Source organism: Barbatula barbatula, assembly GCF_947034865.1.
Source record: "Barbatula barbatula genome assembly, chromosome: 17".
NCBI classification, from domain to species: Eukaryota; Metazoa; Chordata; class Actinopteri; order Cypriniformes; family Nemacheilidae; genus Barbatula; species Barbatula barbatula.
Genome location: NC_136780.1, coordinates 12,893,750 through 12,913,931, shown reverse-complemented (window position 1 = coordinate 12,913,931; position 20,182 = coordinate 12,893,750). Strand labels below are relative to the sequence as shown.

The 20,182-nt window shown below is 37.4% G+C and overlaps 2 protein-coding genes across 2 annotated transcripts; one reads left to right on the top strand and one right to left on the bottom strand.

Moving 5' to 3' along the window:
- Positions 1 to 7,500: 7,500 nt before the first annotated feature.
- On the top strand, positions 7,501 to 12,086 carry krt5 (keratin 5). Its single transcript, XM_079478466.1, has 9 exons — positions 7,501 to 8,170; positions 9,210 to 9,418; positions 9,503 to 9,563; positions 9,657 to 9,752; positions 9,839 to 10,003; positions 10,079 to 10,204; positions 10,292 to 10,512; positions 10,596 to 10,666; positions 10,774 to 12,086. The coding sequence occupies exons 1-9, from the start codon at positions 7,571 to 7,573 to the stop codon at positions 11,079 to 11,081; spliced, it is 1,857 nt and encodes a 618-aa protein (XP_079334592.1). The 5' UTR covers positions 7,501 to 7,570; the 3' UTR covers positions 11,082 to 12,086.
- On the bottom strand, positions 11,678 to 19,956 carry LOC306906807 (mitogen-activated protein kinase 14A). The gene is made up of 14 exons (XM_079478468.1): positions 19,897 to 19,956; positions 19,760 to 19,793; positions 19,031 to 19,281; positions 18,023 to 18,152; positions 17,002 to 17,060; positions 16,325 to 16,436; positions 16,101 to 16,130; positions 15,729 to 15,776; positions 15,465 to 15,579; positions 15,234 to 15,305; positions 15,070 to 15,149; positions 14,886 to 14,964; positions 14,111 to 14,284; positions 11,678 to 13,574 (listed from the first exon to the last, which is right to left on the bottom strand). The coding sequence occupies exons 3-14, from the start codon at positions 19,147 to 19,149 to the stop codon at positions 13,513 to 13,515; spliced, it is 1,080 nt and encodes a 359-aa protein (XP_079334594.1). The 5' UTR covers positions 19,150 to 19,281; positions 19,760 to 19,793; positions 19,897 to 19,956; the 3' UTR covers positions 11,678 to 13,512.
- Between the last annotated feature and the right edge of the window lie 226 nt (positions 19,957 to 20,182).

Genomic DNA, 20,182 nt, shown 5'->3' with positions numbered 1-20,182 from the left:
TTAGAATAAAAAACTATTCCGTACCCCATGTGGCGCTTGCAACGTTTTTCATTTGTCTAATGAGCATTCCTGAGATCTTGGTTGGCAGTTAGCGTGCAGATCTACTTGGCTTGGCCAATTAATATTTTTCACTTCTGGAAAAAATATAGTTTTTACAGAAACAGTAAGCTGACTGTCTAACCGTTATTAAGTTCCCGAGGGATTAAAAAATGATGTTAATACAACACAATTGTGCACATTAAGGTTAATAATTTGGTAAGACACTGAAAGACTTGAATTCAGTTAACTCAAAAATACATCTTTGTGTACTTAAAAATGGGTTCTGTTAACTTAATTTCATAAGAGGGATGAATGAAATATTCAAGTCACACTTACTAAGACTTAGAAAGAACTTAAGTTTAACAGTCATCAAGTTTTGAAAGTCCTGCGTATTTAAAGCAAGATACCATGAATGAAGTTCTGAAGCAAACAGTTCTGGGGCACTTTCGACTACCATTGTCCGTTTTCCTACTATGGGAGTCAATGGTGGCCAAGAACTGTTTGGTTACAAGCATTCTTCCAAATATCTTTCTCTGTGTTCATCAGAACAAAGACATTTATACAGACTTGGAGCAACTTGAGGTTGAATAAATGATGACAGAATTTTTGGGTGAAGTATCCATTTAATGCAGTGGAGCTTTAAATAAGAAGGTATAGGAGAAAAAAGATGGTTTTACTGGGTTGCACAGAATGTTGAATCCCAGTTATTGGAAAAGTGCACCTGCGAGTTAATGCACTATTGCAAAAAGTATGAATCCTGCCAATCGACTACTACTGTCTTGGCGTATACCTGCAGTTTCTTTGCATAAAATTCTGCTAAACGAGACGAAAATAAATGAGACGCCATCAAAGCTTTGCTTTATTTGTTTAAGCATCTTCCAACGTTTAAAGTTCCCATCATTTGCCCTTGGATTTGACTGGAGGCTTTCCCTCATAAATAGATATGAACATGGCTCATTACAAAGGAAAATTCATGTTTGGCCTGTGGCACTGCTTGGATGCCAGATTCCCATTGGTAAGTAGCCTACAGTAAAACTAGCTGTTTGTGAAAGCTTTAGTGTCACACAACTTTAATCACTTACATGAAGTCTACTGTATTTCAGATTTACGAAAGTGATGCTTTACAGATACAAGTCTATCTGGAAGATTCTTTTTCTATTGTTCTGCTGTCACCTTATTTTTGTTAAATGCGGGCGTTTAAAAATATCAAAAAGGAATTTATCATTTACTCACCCTTATGTCATTACAAACTTGAGTGTAAATGTGATGAGCAAATGATCCAGCCATCATTTATAAAGCACATGTCCCTGTGACTGCCTATAGCTTCAGGGGCCACGAAAACACAAAGCAGGTGGTGGGAACCATTAAAGCTATAGAATCTCATAGCCTCCATTAAAGTGACTCTTAAAATCTTGAATATAGAAATACTGCCAACACCTTGTCAGTGTAGTGTTTTGCTGAAATGTTTTGCAGTGATACCGTAGAAGTCATAGGCCCTTTTACACGTGCCATTAACATTTCTTTTGCATCTGGAATGTTTCTAGATATTCTTTGGCCTCGGCAAACTGGGGAACCATTGACTACCTTAAAAACGGTGCCTTGTTTGTTTTCCTAAATTCTTTCCTAAATATATAAATAAATACAAGAATTCTTGCTATGCAATTCAATGGTGCCCCAGAAATGTCGGTACAACTTGAGGGTGAGTAAATGATGACAGAATTTTCATTTTTGGGTGAACTATTCCTTCAAGAAAAAAAAGTAAGGGCCGGTATTGCTTCGTCTGTGCAAACTTTACATATATATTTTGGTCACACAAAATTTCGCTCATCGCTGTTTCTCATAACAAACACAACTCAGAAATATTAAGTTTGGCCTGGGACCAGTGTGATAAAGTGGTGGGAAGATTAGATCATTTTACTGACTTGGATCTTTGAATCCCGTTCAGCAAAAAAAAGCATTTAAGTTCAGTTGTCATTTGAATAACTTGGGAGCAGCTTTTAATAGCCAAATTCCCAAAACACATTCATTAAGTTATCATAAATTCATTATCATATCTTAAAGGTATAGTTCACCCAAATTTGTAAGCTCTCTTATAATTGACTCACCTTATGCCCGGTTGGCTATATCAGACTTATATTAGACTTATCTTCTTATATGTGATCCAAAAAGCAAATCATTACAGTAATCCAAGTGGAGATCCAATTTCTTTTAGTGTCTCACGGCAAAATATGTAGAGTAGGCTATATGATAACTAGTCACAAGACAAACAGATTTAATATTTTTATTTTTGAAATATTTTGGGGGAAATCTGTACAGAAATAATAGCAATAAAGCTAACAGCAAAAGTCCTGAAGTATGTTATGTTATTGTTACTGAACAGAACAGTGTCTTAATAGGAAAACTGTGTGTAAATATTAAATTATTAAAGCTTTATTAAGGTTTCAATGTATTCGACCATTCGATTGGCCAAATCTTCTTCACCTCTAAACAATCAATATTTTGTGTGCATTGTCTGTATTGCGGTGGGAACCTTGAAAATAATTCACAAGTTTCCGAATGGCGCTACTGTAAAAATGAACTTGGGTACAATCCGGTGAAGCGGCAGAAGTAGTATACTGCAGTGAATCATACTGTAATGCTGTTGGTTTCATGTGGTAATCTATTAAAAAATACAAACTTCAAAATGTGGAAATAGATAACAAACATTAAACAGACTGAATGTGCTCATAGTTTAAAAAGATAGTTCACAAAATGGAGTTGAAATAGATTCATGTTATCATCAACACACTGGATTGGGGTTTTATTAAAAACGTGGGAAAGTAAACTAGATTTACAAAGATTTTTTATTGTATTTTACTGACTTGTTGTCAAAAATATGTTGGAATATCACATTATGTGAACTACCTTCCTGATAGCCTATACCTGATGTAAAGTATTTCTTCCACTTATCGTCTTATCAACAAAATGTGGAGAGAATGTTTAAAAGTGTAAAAAGGCAGCATTTGCAAATGATCCTCAGTAACTTTATAATGTTTATCAGATTAATGGCCAACTGACTATACAGCAGCTTTATGATTTGTGCACGCGGCCGTGTAGCGCTTTGCAGTTCGCTTCAAGATTTTAAAAATTCATAATTTACCAAATCTTTAAATAGCACACAATTGACATCATGTAAAGATGCAAATTATTCATTGGTTTACTGTCGCAACGACTGAATGATAAAGTTGCTAAATATCCGCCGTCAAGTATTAAAATCATCATCCCATTCTTCTAAAAAGATGTGGACTGAATTCTGATGTAGTTTATAAGTGCTGTCAGCATGTAAGTTAACATTCTGCTATAAATGAATGACTTGAAATACGACAGAAATGCGTTTGTATACATTGAACCTTGAGATTCTCACTTCTTTCACACAAAGCATTATGGGGCATAGGAAACTTATGGAGACCAATTAACCAATGCAGTTAGAAAAATATAATTTTTTTCTATAGACAAAAGCATAACACGAGATGAATATATACAGGAAAAGGGTTTAAGCATAAAAACAATAAGTATAAAACTTCTGAGCAAAAAATAGAAATATCATACACCCTAATTTACAGAAGACCCCCACTTAAATGTCAATGTGTTACAATCTTGTCAGACATATTTACATAAAAATTCAATTTATTACGTATTAAAAGTCTTACTTTAACCCCAAATGTTGATTATTGTACATTTATTTTTATTTGCCACTTATCGGCCCTTGGGGTGGGGGTACTGTCAGGATCCTGTCCTTCCTGTCCAGAGTTTTTAAGCCTGGTGGACAGGGTCATGACAGTATCATGTCTTGTGTGTGTGTTAGGTCTTGTGTGGATGCACCTGGCAGTTTGTTTTGACATTTGACCTCCTGTCTCTTGCCTTGGCCCCGCGCCCCTTGTTTCCCGGTAATCTCTCCGTTAGTGTTGATCCCTGTCACCTGCCCGTCACCCTCCCTGCGTGGTCATCATCCCTTGTTAGTGTTCCCCATTTAAAAGCCCTGTGAATTCCTTGTCCTGTGTTGGTTCATTGTCGTACTGTTACCCTCCTTGATGTTTATGGATTACCCTGTTACTGTTCACTGTGCCCTTTCGTGTTGTGGATTTATCATTTGGATTACCGCCTTTTTCCTTGTTTGTTTTGTCCCCCTTGCGGTTCGATTCCTTGTTTTGATTTTGTACCGTGTTTTCCCAATCGTGGGTTTTGTGTTTGGTTATAATAAAAGTCTTTAAGAACCCCTTGCTGTCTGCACCTGGGATCGGTCTTGCATCTCCTGACAGCCACTATCTTAGGTTTGCCCATTTGAAAATTAGAATTTTTTTACTCAAAACACACTAAAATGTAATATGTTCCCTAAATCTCTAAGTCAGAATAAGAATGTTGTTTGAATTTGTACATAAATATTGTTACGCTGCATCACAATGTACTATGATTTCAACCTAATTTTGACATTTAATTCTCCAAACACCAACAGTAGTTGAAACCATAAAGTAGATATTTCAATTACTTTTAAATAATTATTTTAAAATAATAATGTAAATTTCATGGGGACATCTTTGAACCATATACATGAAAAACTTAAGAACCGTCATATCTGCTGGTAGTCAGGCAGGTTTGTCACAGAGACTGCCCCATTCTTTCAGGATTTAATTTAGATTAGACAGGAATAAAGGTATATGAGGATATATTAATATGATTATATTTTTATCATCTCAAAGTGTGAAGTATTTGCTTTTTTTAAAGTGAAATGTATAAACTTAATGTATAAACATGTTGTTTATACAGTAGCCCTAAACAGCCGAACTGCTCTACAGCACCTGTTTCATAAATACGTTAGAAGCGAAAATGTGATGACATCTAAATCCTCTCTCGGCCAAAATGTGTAAAGGTATATCAAAACATTTCAAGTGTTTGTAAGGACCATCAGACGTTACAGGTCCAATAACGTTCAGAATCCTGAAACCCAAACTGAAAGTAGACCCCCACCTGAGGATCAACAGATGTCTATTCTCAGTCTTGCCCACGGGACATATTAATGAAGATAAACATCAGAACGATGTGATGGTTCATTGTGAGTTTCTTTCACCACACCTATTTAAAAGAGCTTGTTCAGAACAGGTTTCAATCCCATTTACTCCCCATTATGTAAATGATTACAAAGAATCACACATATTTTTCCGATTTGTTTGAATTCTAAAGCATTTAGATTCACAAATCATATGGTGTCCGCTGAACCAAACGTATGCGGTGAATAAGCCAGTGGCAAATGCTTGCAGAAACAGTGTCCAGAGAATGATGAAGAATGACCTGTTGAGTTCAAAAACATGTTCCACTAAACTCAGTGGAATTTATGCATACCTGGTACTAATCACCCTAAACATCCTATTTCCTAAACTTTTCTCTAAGGGCAGTTAATCCGTTGTGACACATATGACTTAACTTCATAAATCAATAAAGATTACTGTATATACAGTAAGATTGGTAAATTGATAATGAAGACCTGATTCTGGTGAAAAATGATGATAGCAAATTTTCAATTTGTTTATTATTAATTGATTATATTTTAATGATTACTGTTTATTAATGTTTATACTTGTTTGTTTATAATTTTTCATTAAGATTGTCTGTACAGACTTGGTGAAAGCGTGTCAGGTGAGATGACAGTTTTTTTCTGTGCATATGTTGTGAGGTTTATGGTGAACTGGATGAATGTTTGAGACTCCCATGTGATTCTGGAATAATTTGACTGTTGAAATGGTGTCTACATTTTTTAATTCTTGAAGTTTCAACTTACTGTACAGTAGTTCATCTTGTTGGGGAGATGTATTGTCTGCTTAACTTTAAGAGTTTGATTGCTAGTAAAATGATTTTGTAATATGTGTCAAATGCATAAATGAAAAAATACTAAAGTGTTCCTGTAGCTTAACTGGTAATGCATTGTGCTAGCATCTAAATGGTCATAGGTTTGATCCCAGGGAACACACATACTGATAACACTGACACTACTATAAACACTGTAATACACTGTACGTTGATTTGGATCAAATATCATCAAAATGTATCTAGTAATTGTTTCACAAAACAACCAAATTCCTTCTTAAGATTTTGTTTATGCTTCCATATTGTGTCTCTCCGTATGAGGAAAGCCAGACAAACATGAAAGTCAGACAAATGTTTAAAGGAGTTGATATGTTTACAATAATACTTCCAAAAGACTGAGCACATGGAGGCTACAAGACAAATAATTGAAAAGTAAAGCATGAAAGTTGCAGGGCAAGAAAGCAAAAAGAGACTGCAGTGAGAACCTGTATTGAAATAAAATGGATCTGGAATACAATATTGCCCATATTATAATATGACAAATATATGAATATCTTTCATGAAATACAGATAAAACATGCCTACATAAAAACCTTTCAGGTTTTGACATTACTACACTTTGTAACATCAGTAAACTGTAAAATATTACTTAATTATTACATAAAATGTACATATAAATGATATGGCACCTTCGAGGCAGGGTGAGGAATTAATAACATAGATAGACAGATAGATTAGTAGATAGATTAATGGCAAATTGTTGAATATTCACTTTGTTAAGACCACTTCTTTTATGTTTTCAAGGTTTGTACATTCGTTCAGCATTCAGATGTAAGCGGTTCATTTACATGTAACCGGTTGAACATGATGGGGCTAACTGACACGCTAACAGTATGTGTTGTTGAACAATGCCACCTAAAGAAAGTTATGAAAATTCTCCCGTATGATCTCTGTTCGCATGCTCTTTTTGAATTTGTTCACTTAATGTAGCACGCTAAAATAAAACAGGACTCTTTGCTATCAAACATTGGACACGTATTTAACACAAGGTAACATAAAAATCGACTTCGCATAAAACCACGTCATCCCACTGGGAACCTCAGGAGAAGGTGGTCCGTGTCCGCGATGGAGTCATTAAGATGAGAGAACAGAGGCTTGGTTGTTCCACTGGAAAGAGGAGCCTGCTGGTCAAAATGGCTTCCAGTAGAGATGCCAAGCCGTAACATTTATACCACTTATCAAATATTCCTTATTTAATACCGTTTACAACAAACAGAGATCCCGCACCTCCCAAAATCATGAAATATGCATGTGGTCCCTGCAGATGGCATATTGTATTTTATAGAAATGCCTTCTGGTTGTATAGTCACATTGATTTGAAGTATAAAAAGCTCACAATGATTGACCTGCACTCATCCTTGTAAAAGTTTCTCTCTACATTTCTCAGCGTGAGAAGGGTGTGGCGAGGCTCTCTCTGATGAAAGTACTCCCATACCAGCCCAACAAGATGGGTTTTGATCACTCGGGAGGGGGCTAGAGTACCTAAGGCTGAAGGGGGAGTGGTCAGGCGAGTCCCTCCCTCAGCGTTAGTGCTATAAATCCACCTGCACTCCTTGCACAAGTCACTCATCTCTTACTGAGCTCTCCTGCACCTTCTTTATCTCGAGGTCAGCCCTCCTAGACGACAGCAACCATGAGTGTCAGAATGTCCAACTACAGCAGCGGTGCAAGCTTAGGTGGCGGTATTAGCAGTGGATCTATAAGAAGAAGCTTTTCAAGCAGGTCTGCCAGCGCAGCACCCATCGGCCGGATGAGCTCAGTGTCAGTCCGTCGGTCGGCTGTCGGAGGCGGTGGTGGCTTCCAGTACGGATCGGGAAGCAGCCACAACTTAAGCGGAGGATATGGAGGAGGCATGGGTGTTGGCGGAGGCTTCGGAGGAGGTTATGGCTTTGGTGGAGGCCTCGGTGGAGGCCTTGGTGCAGGCATTGGTGCAGGACTCGGTTCAGGAATTGGAGGAGGTTTTGGTGGAGGTCTAGGTGGAGGTCTAGGTGGAGGTCTAGGTGGAGGTCATGGCGGAGTTCATGGCGGAGGTTATGGTGGAGGTTATGGCGGAGGTTATGGCGGAGGTTTTGGCGGAGGTGTCGGTATTCCACCTATCACATCCGTCACGATCAACCCCAGCCTACTTGCCCCTCTTAACCTAGATATCGACCCCAACATCCAGCTCGTTCGTACCCAGGAGAAAGATCAGATCAAGAACCTCAACAACCGCTTTGCTTCCTTTATTGACAAGGTTTGTCTTCGTTTTTTCTTGCAAGAAAACTTAAGTGAACTGATAATGTAGATGCATAGTGGATGTTTATCAATGATGGGTTTTGGCAGCTCGGTTCTTCTCATTAAATATTTCACAACCAACTCCTTGCCTCAAAATTCCATTAGCAAGATGTGTAAGATTTGTTCTTGTCCAGTGACCGAAAGCACATCGTAATGGCATTGCTTGCCCTCTTCTGCATATTCATCAACGTCAAACAGTCAGGGTTCCTCTCTTTGCTCTCTAGTTTTAGTCCCTGTATCAATTGTTCTCGGTCAGTGAGGTTGTGTTTGGAAACCCAAGCCAAGTGGGATCCAATGACTAGTCCAGTCCAAATAAGGGCACGGATCAAGTTTGCCAGCCACCCCCATGTGTGTGTGTGTGTGTGTGTAACATGCGGGCATCGTCTTTAATTCAAACTCATACTCAATACCTGACCTAAAGTAATCCTGAAAATCTATTAGATTTTAACACTCACTTTCATTTACTAAATAAAACCAGTCATGGTAATCAGAGAATTAACCATTCAGCCACACATTTTTTTGCCCCTACACCCATTACTATGGTCCAGACAAGAGATATAATCAACAGTTATATGCAATAGTTGTTTGTTGCACAAAAGTTTAACTTTTCGCATCATGGGAATTGGCTGCAGGGTGGCACACAGAGTGCCTGGGGGTAAGGTGTGCCATGTCATCTCTGTTAAACACTACTGTTTGGCAAAAGTCTTCTGGGAGCCAGGAGGGATAGATTTTTTGGGAGTTTATATTAAAGCACAGATAAATGACATTACAACACATTTAGACTGAGGTTATTCTTTCATGATGAACATGAATGATGGATGAGTTGGATTATGGTTAGAGCCATAGAAGAACCCTGCTGCCACCATTTCTTGTCCTACTGTATCTCTATAAAGACCCAGTTCTCATAGTTTACAACAAGTTTACAAATGTTTTGATTATCTTCATTTGTTTAGCAGGTGTTTCTGTAATAAAAATAAATCACTTTATCTCATATGCAGGTGCGGGTTCTGGAGCAACAGAACAAAGTTCTCGAGACAAAATGGACTCTGCTACAGGAACAGACCTCAAGCCGCTCCAACATCGACACCATGTTCGAAGCCTACATCGGCAACCTGCGCAGACAACTGGACGGACTTGGCAATGACAAGCTGAAGCTGGAGGGAGAATTGAAGAACATGCAGAATATGGTGGAGGACTTTAAAACCAAGTAAGGAGTTGTTGAATAACACATTAAGGGTCTACAAATGCACTCTTGAATGTACTGTAATGTATATGTAATGTGTCCTTGTAGGTACGAGACAGAAATCAACAAGCGTGCCAGAGTGGAGAATGAATTTGTCCTGCTCAAGAAGGTAAAAACTTTGGCTTCCTTTTTGACTCTTTTGACCCTTTCATTTTTTTGTTTACTCCACCTGTTATATTGAGCTCTGTACTTGTCTTTACAGGACGTCGACACCGCCTACATAAACAAGATTGAGCTCGAGGTCAGAGTAGAGGCTCTTCAAGATGAAATCAACTTCCTCCGTGCCATCTATGACGAGGTGGGTTATATGTTGTGACAAAATGAGATTTTGTAATAGTTTTCAGTGTTACAGCAGGTGTATTGCAACTCTGTGTACCTTTTCAGGAGCTGCGTGATCTTCAGGGACAAATCAAAGACACAATGGTTGTTGTGGAAATGGACAACAGTCGCAACTTGGACATGGAGGCCATCGTCGCCGAAGTCCGTGCTCAGTATGAGGACATCGCCAGCCGAAGCCGAGCCGAGGCCGAGATGTGGTACAAACAGAAGGTGAGAAAAAACACAAATTCTTCATTAAATCAACATTGTTTCCTTCAGAGCTTAACATCAATCTTTACTTTCCAGTTCGAAGAGGTCCAGACATCTGCCGGCCAATATGGAGAGGACCTCCGCAGCACCAAGGTTGAGATCGCTGAGCTCAGCCGCATGATCAGCCGACTACAGAATGAAATTGAAACTGTTAAGGGACAGGTAAGTTGTTTTGTTAGTTGTGTTTAAGTGTAGCTCAATTGCTAACAGTAATAAGAAAACTAAAATCTCAAAATCTTCTACACTCAGCGTGTCAGCATTGAAACTCAGATCACTGAGGCCGAGGAGCACGGGGAGGTATCAGTTCAGGAAGCCACGCTCCGCATTAGAGAATTGGAAACAGCTCTACAGAGAGCCAAGCAGGACATGGCTCGCCAGGTGCATGAGTACCAGGACCTCATGAACGTCAAACTGGCCTTGGACATTGAGATCGCCACCTACAGGAAACTTCTGGAGGGAGAAGAAATCAGGTCAGTCACTCTTTTTCCTTTTTTTCTCTTGACATCTGTTGAGGTAAACAGCGATTAACATTTTCGTATTCATCTGTTGTCAGGATTGCAACGGGCGGAAGCTCTGCCACTATCCACATACAGGAGTCTGGAGGAAGCTCCGGTAGCGGAGGCGGTAAGCTAATGACATGTCACGCTTCAGCTAACTCAGACAAGCCGAGATTTTCCTCTTTTTATTCGTTGTACAAACTGCATTGATAAAACCGTTGTCTTTGTGCACAGGTGGATTCGGCTTGGGAGCAGGAATTGGAATGGGCGGCGGTGGCGGAAGTGGATTTGGCTTCGGCAGTGGCAGCGGATTCGGATACGGCAGTGGTGGGGGAATTTCCTACAGCAGTGGTGGTGCGGGAATGTCCTACGGCAGTGGTGCAGGATTGTCCTACGGCAGTGGTGCAGGATTGTCCTACGGCAGTGGTGCGGGAATGTCCTACGGCAGCGGTAGCCTGATGGGTGGTTTGGGAGGTGGTAGCAGTTCAATCTCAATGTCCCGCTCCTCTATGGTCCATGGAGGACTCAGGAGCATTCGTTAAACCTAAAAAAAAGACGTCTATGCATTTCCCACATGGCATCATGCTCTAATCCACTGTGTTCTTTTTCAATATTTTCCCAAAGTCTTTGAGCATTTGCTACCAAAACCTACCATCAACCAAAGAGACATTCACTGTGTTTGATTTAGAGAAATGATTGGCAACAAAAGCAACTCTACTGTTATCTTTGCCTCATTCCCTCATGAGTTGTTTTTATGCTGTCACATTATATAATTGTATTCATTAAAGCTCATGATCAACATGTACCACATTCAGACACCAATAAATCAGGGTTACATACAATCATTTGTCTTCAGTTGTATTTTCATCAAGTCTTCTTTCGTTTCTCTTTCTACCTTTTTTAATAAATGAGAATACATCATACAAACGTATCTAAAATAATCTGACTATTAAAATGTTTTTGAATGATAACTATGATAACATTTTATTCTATTCAGCTTGTAGGAAAGTATAGAAACAGAAAACATTCATGAGGAAAATTAACCATGGATTTATAAAACAGTAGTAAAGGTGTAGTAAACATGCTTTTGACAGATTGATTACCATTTGTAATACTGAATGTGTTCATTCTCTTGATTCTCAATTCTCAAAACGCTTTATTTTTACATTTGTGAATTTCCATCAATTTACATTCATATCTCTTTCATGAACACTGTATTATATTCAAAACTAAAGCTGTATTTCATCATGGCTGAAACTGTGTGCGGAAGGATAGATGGTTGCCCAACTTACCAAGACTTTCCATTGTTGTGGTTTCCTGTACTTGCAATCCTTATATGTGTGTTTTCTTCTGTTTTCATTGTGTTCTCGAATTCGCTTTAGCCATTTTAAAATGTGGTACATGTGGGTGAAAACTACCCCTCAGTCAAATACACTTCACAGAGTAGAATATCACTGTCGAAGGTCCAATGTCGATTTGTGGATCTATTGACAGAAATGCAATATAATATACATAACTATGGTTTCAGAGGTGTATAAAGACCTTACAAAATGAAGCGTTATGTTTGTACTATCTTAGAATGAGCTATTTCTATCTACATACACCGCGGGTCCCCTTACATGGAATTCACCATGTTGTTTCTACAGTAACCCGAAACAGACAATCTGCTCTACAGAACGTGTTTCTTAAATGTGTTATCTCCTTCAAAAAGAAGTGAAAACGTGACGACATCTTGGTTCTGTGTCAGCCACCATAGTGAAAGAGAGGGGTGAGGGATGGATAAAATAACGTATTTTGGGTAAACAGATGAACTTGGCCATGATGAATTCTGTTCCCATAGGACTTTCAAGCACACCTCAGTGAATGGTGCCAAAATCTCAAATAACAAGAAATCTCTATTAAAGCTTTCATTCAGTGAGGGTTTAGTGGGAAGGTCAGTAAGTATTACTCATACTCCTTAAAGAACAATTATGTAGTTGTGTAAGTGGATGAAACTGATAGCCATTGTCTTGTGACAGACATGCTTTATGTTGAGAGCTGTTGATTGATTTATCATATCGTAGCAGGTCAGATCACAATACAAAATACCTTATAGTGTGTTGATTTTATGGGTACATTTTTAGTCGACAGATCCCAAATTAAATAAACTATAAAATATCTAAAACATCATTTTCATTTTTAACACGATAGGATAATTATGTTTTAAGAACCAGAGCCATTGAGAGAGTTGCAACAACGGAAGTTCAACATTTTCGTGTGTCACGTGATTCATGGAGGCTTCAGATAGTTCCAGGAAGTTATGTTTTCTCTTTAAATGCTTCATATCTTTCATTTAATAAAATCTTCCATTGGAGTCAAAGGAGTTGACGCAACTCTCTCTCCCTCTCTCTCTCAAAGGCTCTGCTTAGAACAACGCTGCCCCCTAACGGTGTAAAAAAAACATTGTCCAAGATGCACACAAAAATAACATTTATTTTTTTAGAGTATACCATTGTCCTAAAGTATTTAAAAGGTTTAAAAATGGATACACCTAAAATAATGAAAGCAAATCTTAGCCCTTAACTTTCCATCATTTAACAAGATTTAACGTTGATAATGTATTCTATATTAACAAAATCTCTCCTTTTTGCTTTTACGCTGTTCACTTCTAGCATCAATAATATTTCCATTTGTTAACATAGTTTTTTGTACTATACTTATGGTTGGCTTTTGAGACATTGATGATCGTTCTCTCATTTGTAAGCAGCTTTGTACAAAAGCATCTGCTAAATGAATGCATGTAAATAACACTGGGCTGTAAAGACAGCTTACTTTTGAGTGCACGTGACACGTCATAGTTAAGCAGTATCAAGCAGTATTCCTAACGGTTGTTTTATAGACAGCTAGCTTACAGTGTTTGACTAGAAAAATATATCAATAAACAGTGTCTGTCGTTCTTTGGAGTGTTGTTTGCTCTTCAGATATGATGGAATATTATGTTGCTGTCACTCTGGGGTTGTCCGGGTCGAATGTCATAATCTCCATATGAATAAGACCTGTGGGACATAATAAGCCATAAAAGCGTTGGTCAAATTTGGACAGAAGGGACATTAAACAGAATGGTTTAATACAGCGTTAAGATTTTAGGATGCTGTTTTCTTTCTAAACTGCATTTGATTGGACAATAATTCTTTCAGTACAAAATGAGTTAACAACTGAGTCATTGATGCGCTTTCCATGAGGAGAATCCCTACATTTTTATATTTTTGACTTTCTGTCAGCTTTTGTGGCCTCATGGGATAGCATTCTAAAAATATTTGCAAAATCAGGAAGATTATCTGAGTATTTCTGATCTAGTGATTTGCACATGCTTAACATTTCACAAACGTAATATTTAAGTATGCTGCACCTTTTGCCAAATCATATTCTAAACTGACATACCAGAGGGGAGGGGCTATGCAATTTCGGACACAGGGAATGTCTGGAAACTTCAAATGGATATAAAATCAGAATGAAATCTAATTTCGATTACAAGCTACACGTACACTAGCGTGTAGATAGGCCCTATATGCGTGCATGTTGTTGGTCTTACTCTTCCATTCGCTGACGGCCAGTTCTAGACTCTCAAACGAATCGTCATATGGTTGTGAGATGGGCTCACTTTCGGGGTCATGGAACTCAGACAGATACGGGTGTGACAGGGCGTCTTTTGCTGGAAGTCTGACCTCCGGGTCCAAAATAAGCATGTCTTCTAACAGATCAAGGGCTGTGAATGAAATTACAAAGCAGAGGGTTAGTTAGAGGAAGGTGAAAAGAAAATGTAAGATCTAAACTTCTTGGCAAGAAGCTGTGAAGCACAGCACAGATTGTATCTTTTGAAGGGCTGCTACACCCCAAAATGAAAATTCTGTCATCATGTTACTCACCCTCATGTTGTTCCAAACCTGTACATATTTCTTAGTTCTGTTGAAATATATTTGGAAGAATATAACCATAGTAGGAAGAAATAGTCAAAAGGTGTCTTCCAAACATTCTATAAAATATCTCATTTTGTGATGCAATAATGATGTCCCAGAGATGTTTGTTGCTGGCATTTTTCCAAACAATTTTCTTTGTGTTCATCAGAACACTTCTACAGGTTTGAAACAACTAGGGGGTGAGTAAATGATGACAGAATCATTTTTGGGTGGCGTATCCCTTTAATTATATATCAATATAAATGTCGACCACCAGGGGGCGGAATTTCGTAATAAACATGCATTCAATTGCACCAGAGTTTGATTTATGGCATTGGTAAATGGTAAATAATTGGTGGTAAATAATTTCTGTAAGTGATTAAATGTTTTGATTTTTGCTCAGGAACATACCATCAGGATCCATAGCTGGAAAGACGTCTTTGAAGGCTTTTTTCCCCTGGACTGGGAGTGACCTGACGTATGACTGGGCCTACAAACACCAAATCATCATATGACCAGTTGCATGAGTAAAATAACATCATTCAAAACAGGCAACAAGTAAACATAATTTGAATGCTCGATTGTATTTTCCTACATCTTTGCTTTGCATTTTCTGAACAAGCATTGAGCTCGGTGTCCCTGTCAGGCTGAGGATCTTCTTGAGCTGATCGATACCTTAACAAAGTGTTAAGGCCAAGACGTACGAACAACACACTCTTTTATAGATGTATTTGACAAGCAAGTGAAAATAAAGGATACTGTCATTGCCGGGGAAAAGCACCCCTCCTGTTATCATCTCAGCCAGGATACAGCCAGCAGACCAAACATCAACTACACAAACAACAGTTACGCAGTTACAACACAAGCTTAACATCAGTTATAGCGAGATACACCGGACTGTGACAAATGCCAAGAAAAGATACGACCCTACGGGTGACTTTAAATTCTATAACACAATGTGCAGGGCGGAGTCAAGGGGTCAGAGGTCACCTGTCTGAGTGTAATGCATCCAGTTGAAGATGATCTCGGGGGCTCTGTACCAGCGTGTCACCACGTAACCTGTCATCTCTGTTTCCGCGTGTCTTGCAAGTCCAAAGTCCAGGATCTAAGGAAAGGTGTGTGGAAACATGTCACATTTTCACACCCCTTACTTTTAGTACTGTGGGAATGATGAAGGAAGCCCAATAGAAAACAGAGACAGTGATCTGATTATTTATCATGTTTGTTTGTTGTAAATCTAAACATTGCGTTTACCTTCAATTCACAGTTTTCATCCACAGCAAGGTTACTAGGCTTAAGATCCTGAAACAAGACATTAGAGGTTTCTATAATTTTATATTTAGAAAAAGAGATGATAGAATTTGCTACAGACTTATAATGTTATCGCATTTTGTTACAAAAACATGTTGAGTGTAACAATAAAAAAAATCTTTAAATATAAAATATTGGCTCAAATATATATATAAGAAAAATATATATAAGAAATTACTTTTTTTACATTTTATAATTTACTGTATTACGTTGCGTTTATGAAGCTATAATAATACAATACAATTGTTCCATCACAATTTATCGTAGCAAATACAAACTAAAATTAAATGTTGGGTTACTTATAGACGTACTCACCCGATGAATGATCCCAGCTGAATGGATATACTAAGAAGAAAAGTTTCAGTTATTCAATATATTCATGCATTATCTTCAATATTAGCTTCGGTTTGATCATCACAGCTTGTCAGAAATGCTCTTCAGATAAGTACATTACAATGTGTGTTTAAGTGAACTAAACCCAACTTTGTATCATTAGCATCAGAGAGGAATTAAGAGCTTTGAGGAACAAGACAACAGACCTTAAGTCCTCTGAGAATCTGATAGAACAGATATGTGATGACTTTACTGGTTAACTGTTTCCTCTTCATGATATGACCAAGATCCCGAGCTACGAATGGCATCACCATATAGCTGTGTACAGACATTACAAAATGGGGGTTAGTCCTAAGATTGATTGTGTAGATTTTAGGGCTGTCAAATGATGAATCTTATCCAGAATAAAAGTTTGTGTTTACATAATGTGTCAATAGCGACAATAGTGTGCATATTCATTTTGTATATATAAACACATACATGTATACATTTAAGAAATAATAAATATAATTGTTTTAATTATTGATAAATATAAATAAATACATGTAAATCGTATGTATGTGTGTGTTTATAAATACAACCTTTATTTGCACAGTAGGCTACGAAGACATATATTCTGTAAACGCAAACCTTTATTCCGGGTGAGATTCATTTAATCGTTTATTTACCCAGAGGTAAAATGACTTCTCTGTGAAAATATATTCTGGTTTTGTTTAATATTGAATGAGAACAAGTGAAAGATTGAAAATATATACGTGTATATACGTGCCAAATATATACAAATATATACGTGTACATATGCATGCATTCGCTGCAGCTCTCCGCCTGTCATGGCGTGCTGTGTTCCTGCACAGGAATGCATTCTGTTCATATTGACACTCACAAAGTATCAAATTTCTCCAGCGAGGAATCAGGGGTGAAGACATTGAGAAGGCAGATCACCTACAGAATGAAGAAGACACATATATGCATTCACGAATGTTCGGGGAAATTTTATAAATTGTACAAATAATTAAATGAAGAAACTGTGATATAAGTCATGTTTAAAGGGATAGTTCACCCACATATGAAGCTTGTGAGCAACGACAGAAGTTTAATTTTTTGATGAACTACTTCTTTATAAGAACAATGTTTTACCCTCTGTTGTAACAGATAAATGACTTGATTTTATAAAATAGTGAAAACTGGTTTGGGCTTTGAAAACATAAATTATATTACATGAATGATTCTGGTTCTTGATCCTCTTGTTACTTAAAGGGACAGTTCGCCCCAAAACGAAAATTCTATCATGAATTATTCGCTCTCTGGTTGTTCCAAACCTGTGTAAATGTCTTTGTTTGGTTGAACACAGAAAAATATATTTGGAAGAATGCTTGTAACCAAACAAAAAAAGTGTAAAAGTGCAGCAGAACTGTTTGCTTTCTTCTAAATATCTTCTTTTGTGTTCAACAGAACAAATACAACTTATAAAACAAAGTTTCCTACTGTGGTAGTCAACAGGGTCCAAGAACTGTCTGGTTACAAGCATTCTCCAAATATCTTTCTCTGTGTTCATTAGAGCAAAGAAATGTATACACACTCATTTGTATTTTGGGGTAAACTATCCTTTAATCTTAGTTTATGTTAAACACACATCAGTCTGAGGTCGAGCGTATTGTTTACGAAGCACAAAACTGGTTTGAGGAGAAAAAAGCTTTTACCATATTGGTATCAAATGTCTTTCAATTGACAGAAGGATTATGATGCTTTAACATAAAGCAGCATACAAAAGAGATGCTAATGCTTTGGTGTAAATGAAAGAAGGTCCATAAAGGGCTGTCATGAGACAACAATGTATACAATACAGAAACATATAATATGCATGCAGTCTTTATTGTGTTTTTTCTTGGGAACGTGAGACTTACATTGTCATGTTGGATGTGCCGCAGCAGTCTGAGTTCTCTATAGGCACGTTTAGCATGAATCAGAGACTGGAATGGTCTGTATAGTTTCTTGATGGCCACCTTTTCCTTAGTCTTCTGGTCTATTGCAGAACTGCACATAAGACATGAATGATCTTCATGTATATTGTCCATACGCATATTTGGACCATGAAAGTCTAATGATAATAATAATGGACTTTTTAGAACCACATAGTTTATTGTTTAACAATTTGATACGTATGCGTAGTGAACTGAACACTGAAGTCATTATACAGAATGAATAAAAGGAAATAGAATAATCACTAACAAATTTTGCACAGATGAGCCGATACATTAACATTTGCCAGAAATAGCAAACAAAAGTCTATTAGGCATGGCTCATTACAGACAGATGTAACAGTAGGAAAGCTCAGTGTTTTGTTTTTTAGGAATTTCTGTCTTATCAGTAAACTTGCTGAAACTTGCACACCCCTAAGGTATGTGAATCAACATCTGTTTATTCCTCCTAAAGGCTAAAATAGACTTTTGCTCAGATTTTGCCCAGACTTTCAGTCTGGACTTGTTGCAGAGAGTCTGTGCCAGTCTGCGGATTTGATCGGTGAATGTGTTTATATCTGAAACTTTCAGAAAGTGTGCAAGTGTATGATATCTAGTTTAAATCTTTAAATTCTTTAGTGTATTCCAGTATTCCAAGGCTCTCAGATTTAAGGCCCTTAGAGATGCATAGACAAACAAATCAGCTAACATTACATTACAAATATTATGTAAGGTGCTGTATATGACAAAACCGGTAAATAAACATGGACTAAATTGCTGAATTAAATAATTAATAGAAATGCATTCAAAGTGAATTTAATATTGTAATACAGGTGGTTACTGCATATTAAAACTACCATATTTAACAGTATTTTTACACAAACACTTTAAGGCTTGCGCATATTCGCAGTTTCTAAGTATGATAGGCCTATACAGTAAGTAAGTCACACTCACCATACTGTCCCATAGGCTCCAGAGCCCACCTGCTTGAGGGAAGAGTATCGGTCCGGAACATCCCATGTAGTTTTCTGGATTTCGAGTCTGTGAAAGCCTGCTTTCAGAGGTGAAGCCATAGATGTGTTTGTTTTGCTCGTGCACTTCAGAGTGACCCTGGTCAGGTGAGTGGCAGACAGAGTCGTGAGGACACGCCCACCTCAACGTACCTTTACCGTCACGTGACGTGAGTGAAGTTTATTCAGCGTCCGCTGACAGCCCAGTAACAAAAACAGTAAAAAGCCCATCTATTATGTCTATAACTATTGAACTTTCGACAACGTAACTGTAATTCTAATATTAACACAATAATTTCTACTGGACTCTTAAAATGATACAGTGTAAATATGACTTCTTGAGGAACAAATAGTTTGAGTCATACAAGCATAAAAAGCATTAGAAGTATTGTGTATTATACACAGAAGGCTTTATGTATTATACACAAAATGAAACACAAATATTTTATATTTTAATTATTGGGAAACAAAATAGTTTGAACTTTGAAAGTTATATAATAAATCAACAAAAAAGCATTACAAGCATTTATACACAGAGGACTTTATGAATCAATAATCTAAGGTAACATACTGAAATAATAAATCACACATTTTATAAAACATGCCAACCCATCCTGATGTTATAAAAATAATATATATCCCAAAATAATAAAAGATGTCACGATTTACTCACCTTGATGTCAATCCAACCCTACAGTACTCCCTTCCTGTTTTTATAGAATTTAAAGAGTAATAAAAAAGAATGTGTAGATATGAATGATATATTTAGTTGATGTAATAGTTTAGATTAAACGATTAAAACCAACATACATAGACACTGCTAGAGAAAACAAACATTTGTGCAGATGGAATTTTGTCTAAAACCCTTGTGACAACTTTCCCGTAGCCCCTGGCACTAATCCAGTTATTATGGAAAGTTTTGGGTGTCGTGACGAATTGGATATCATTGCAGAATACAATAACATACTGTTAAGATACTGTATATATGACATCCACTGCTGTCATAGTATGAGCAAATACAAGAGAAACAACAGAGCTGATGCACAGATAACATTCAGTGTCGTCATAGAGGAAAGTGTGCCATGCTGCTTCTTGG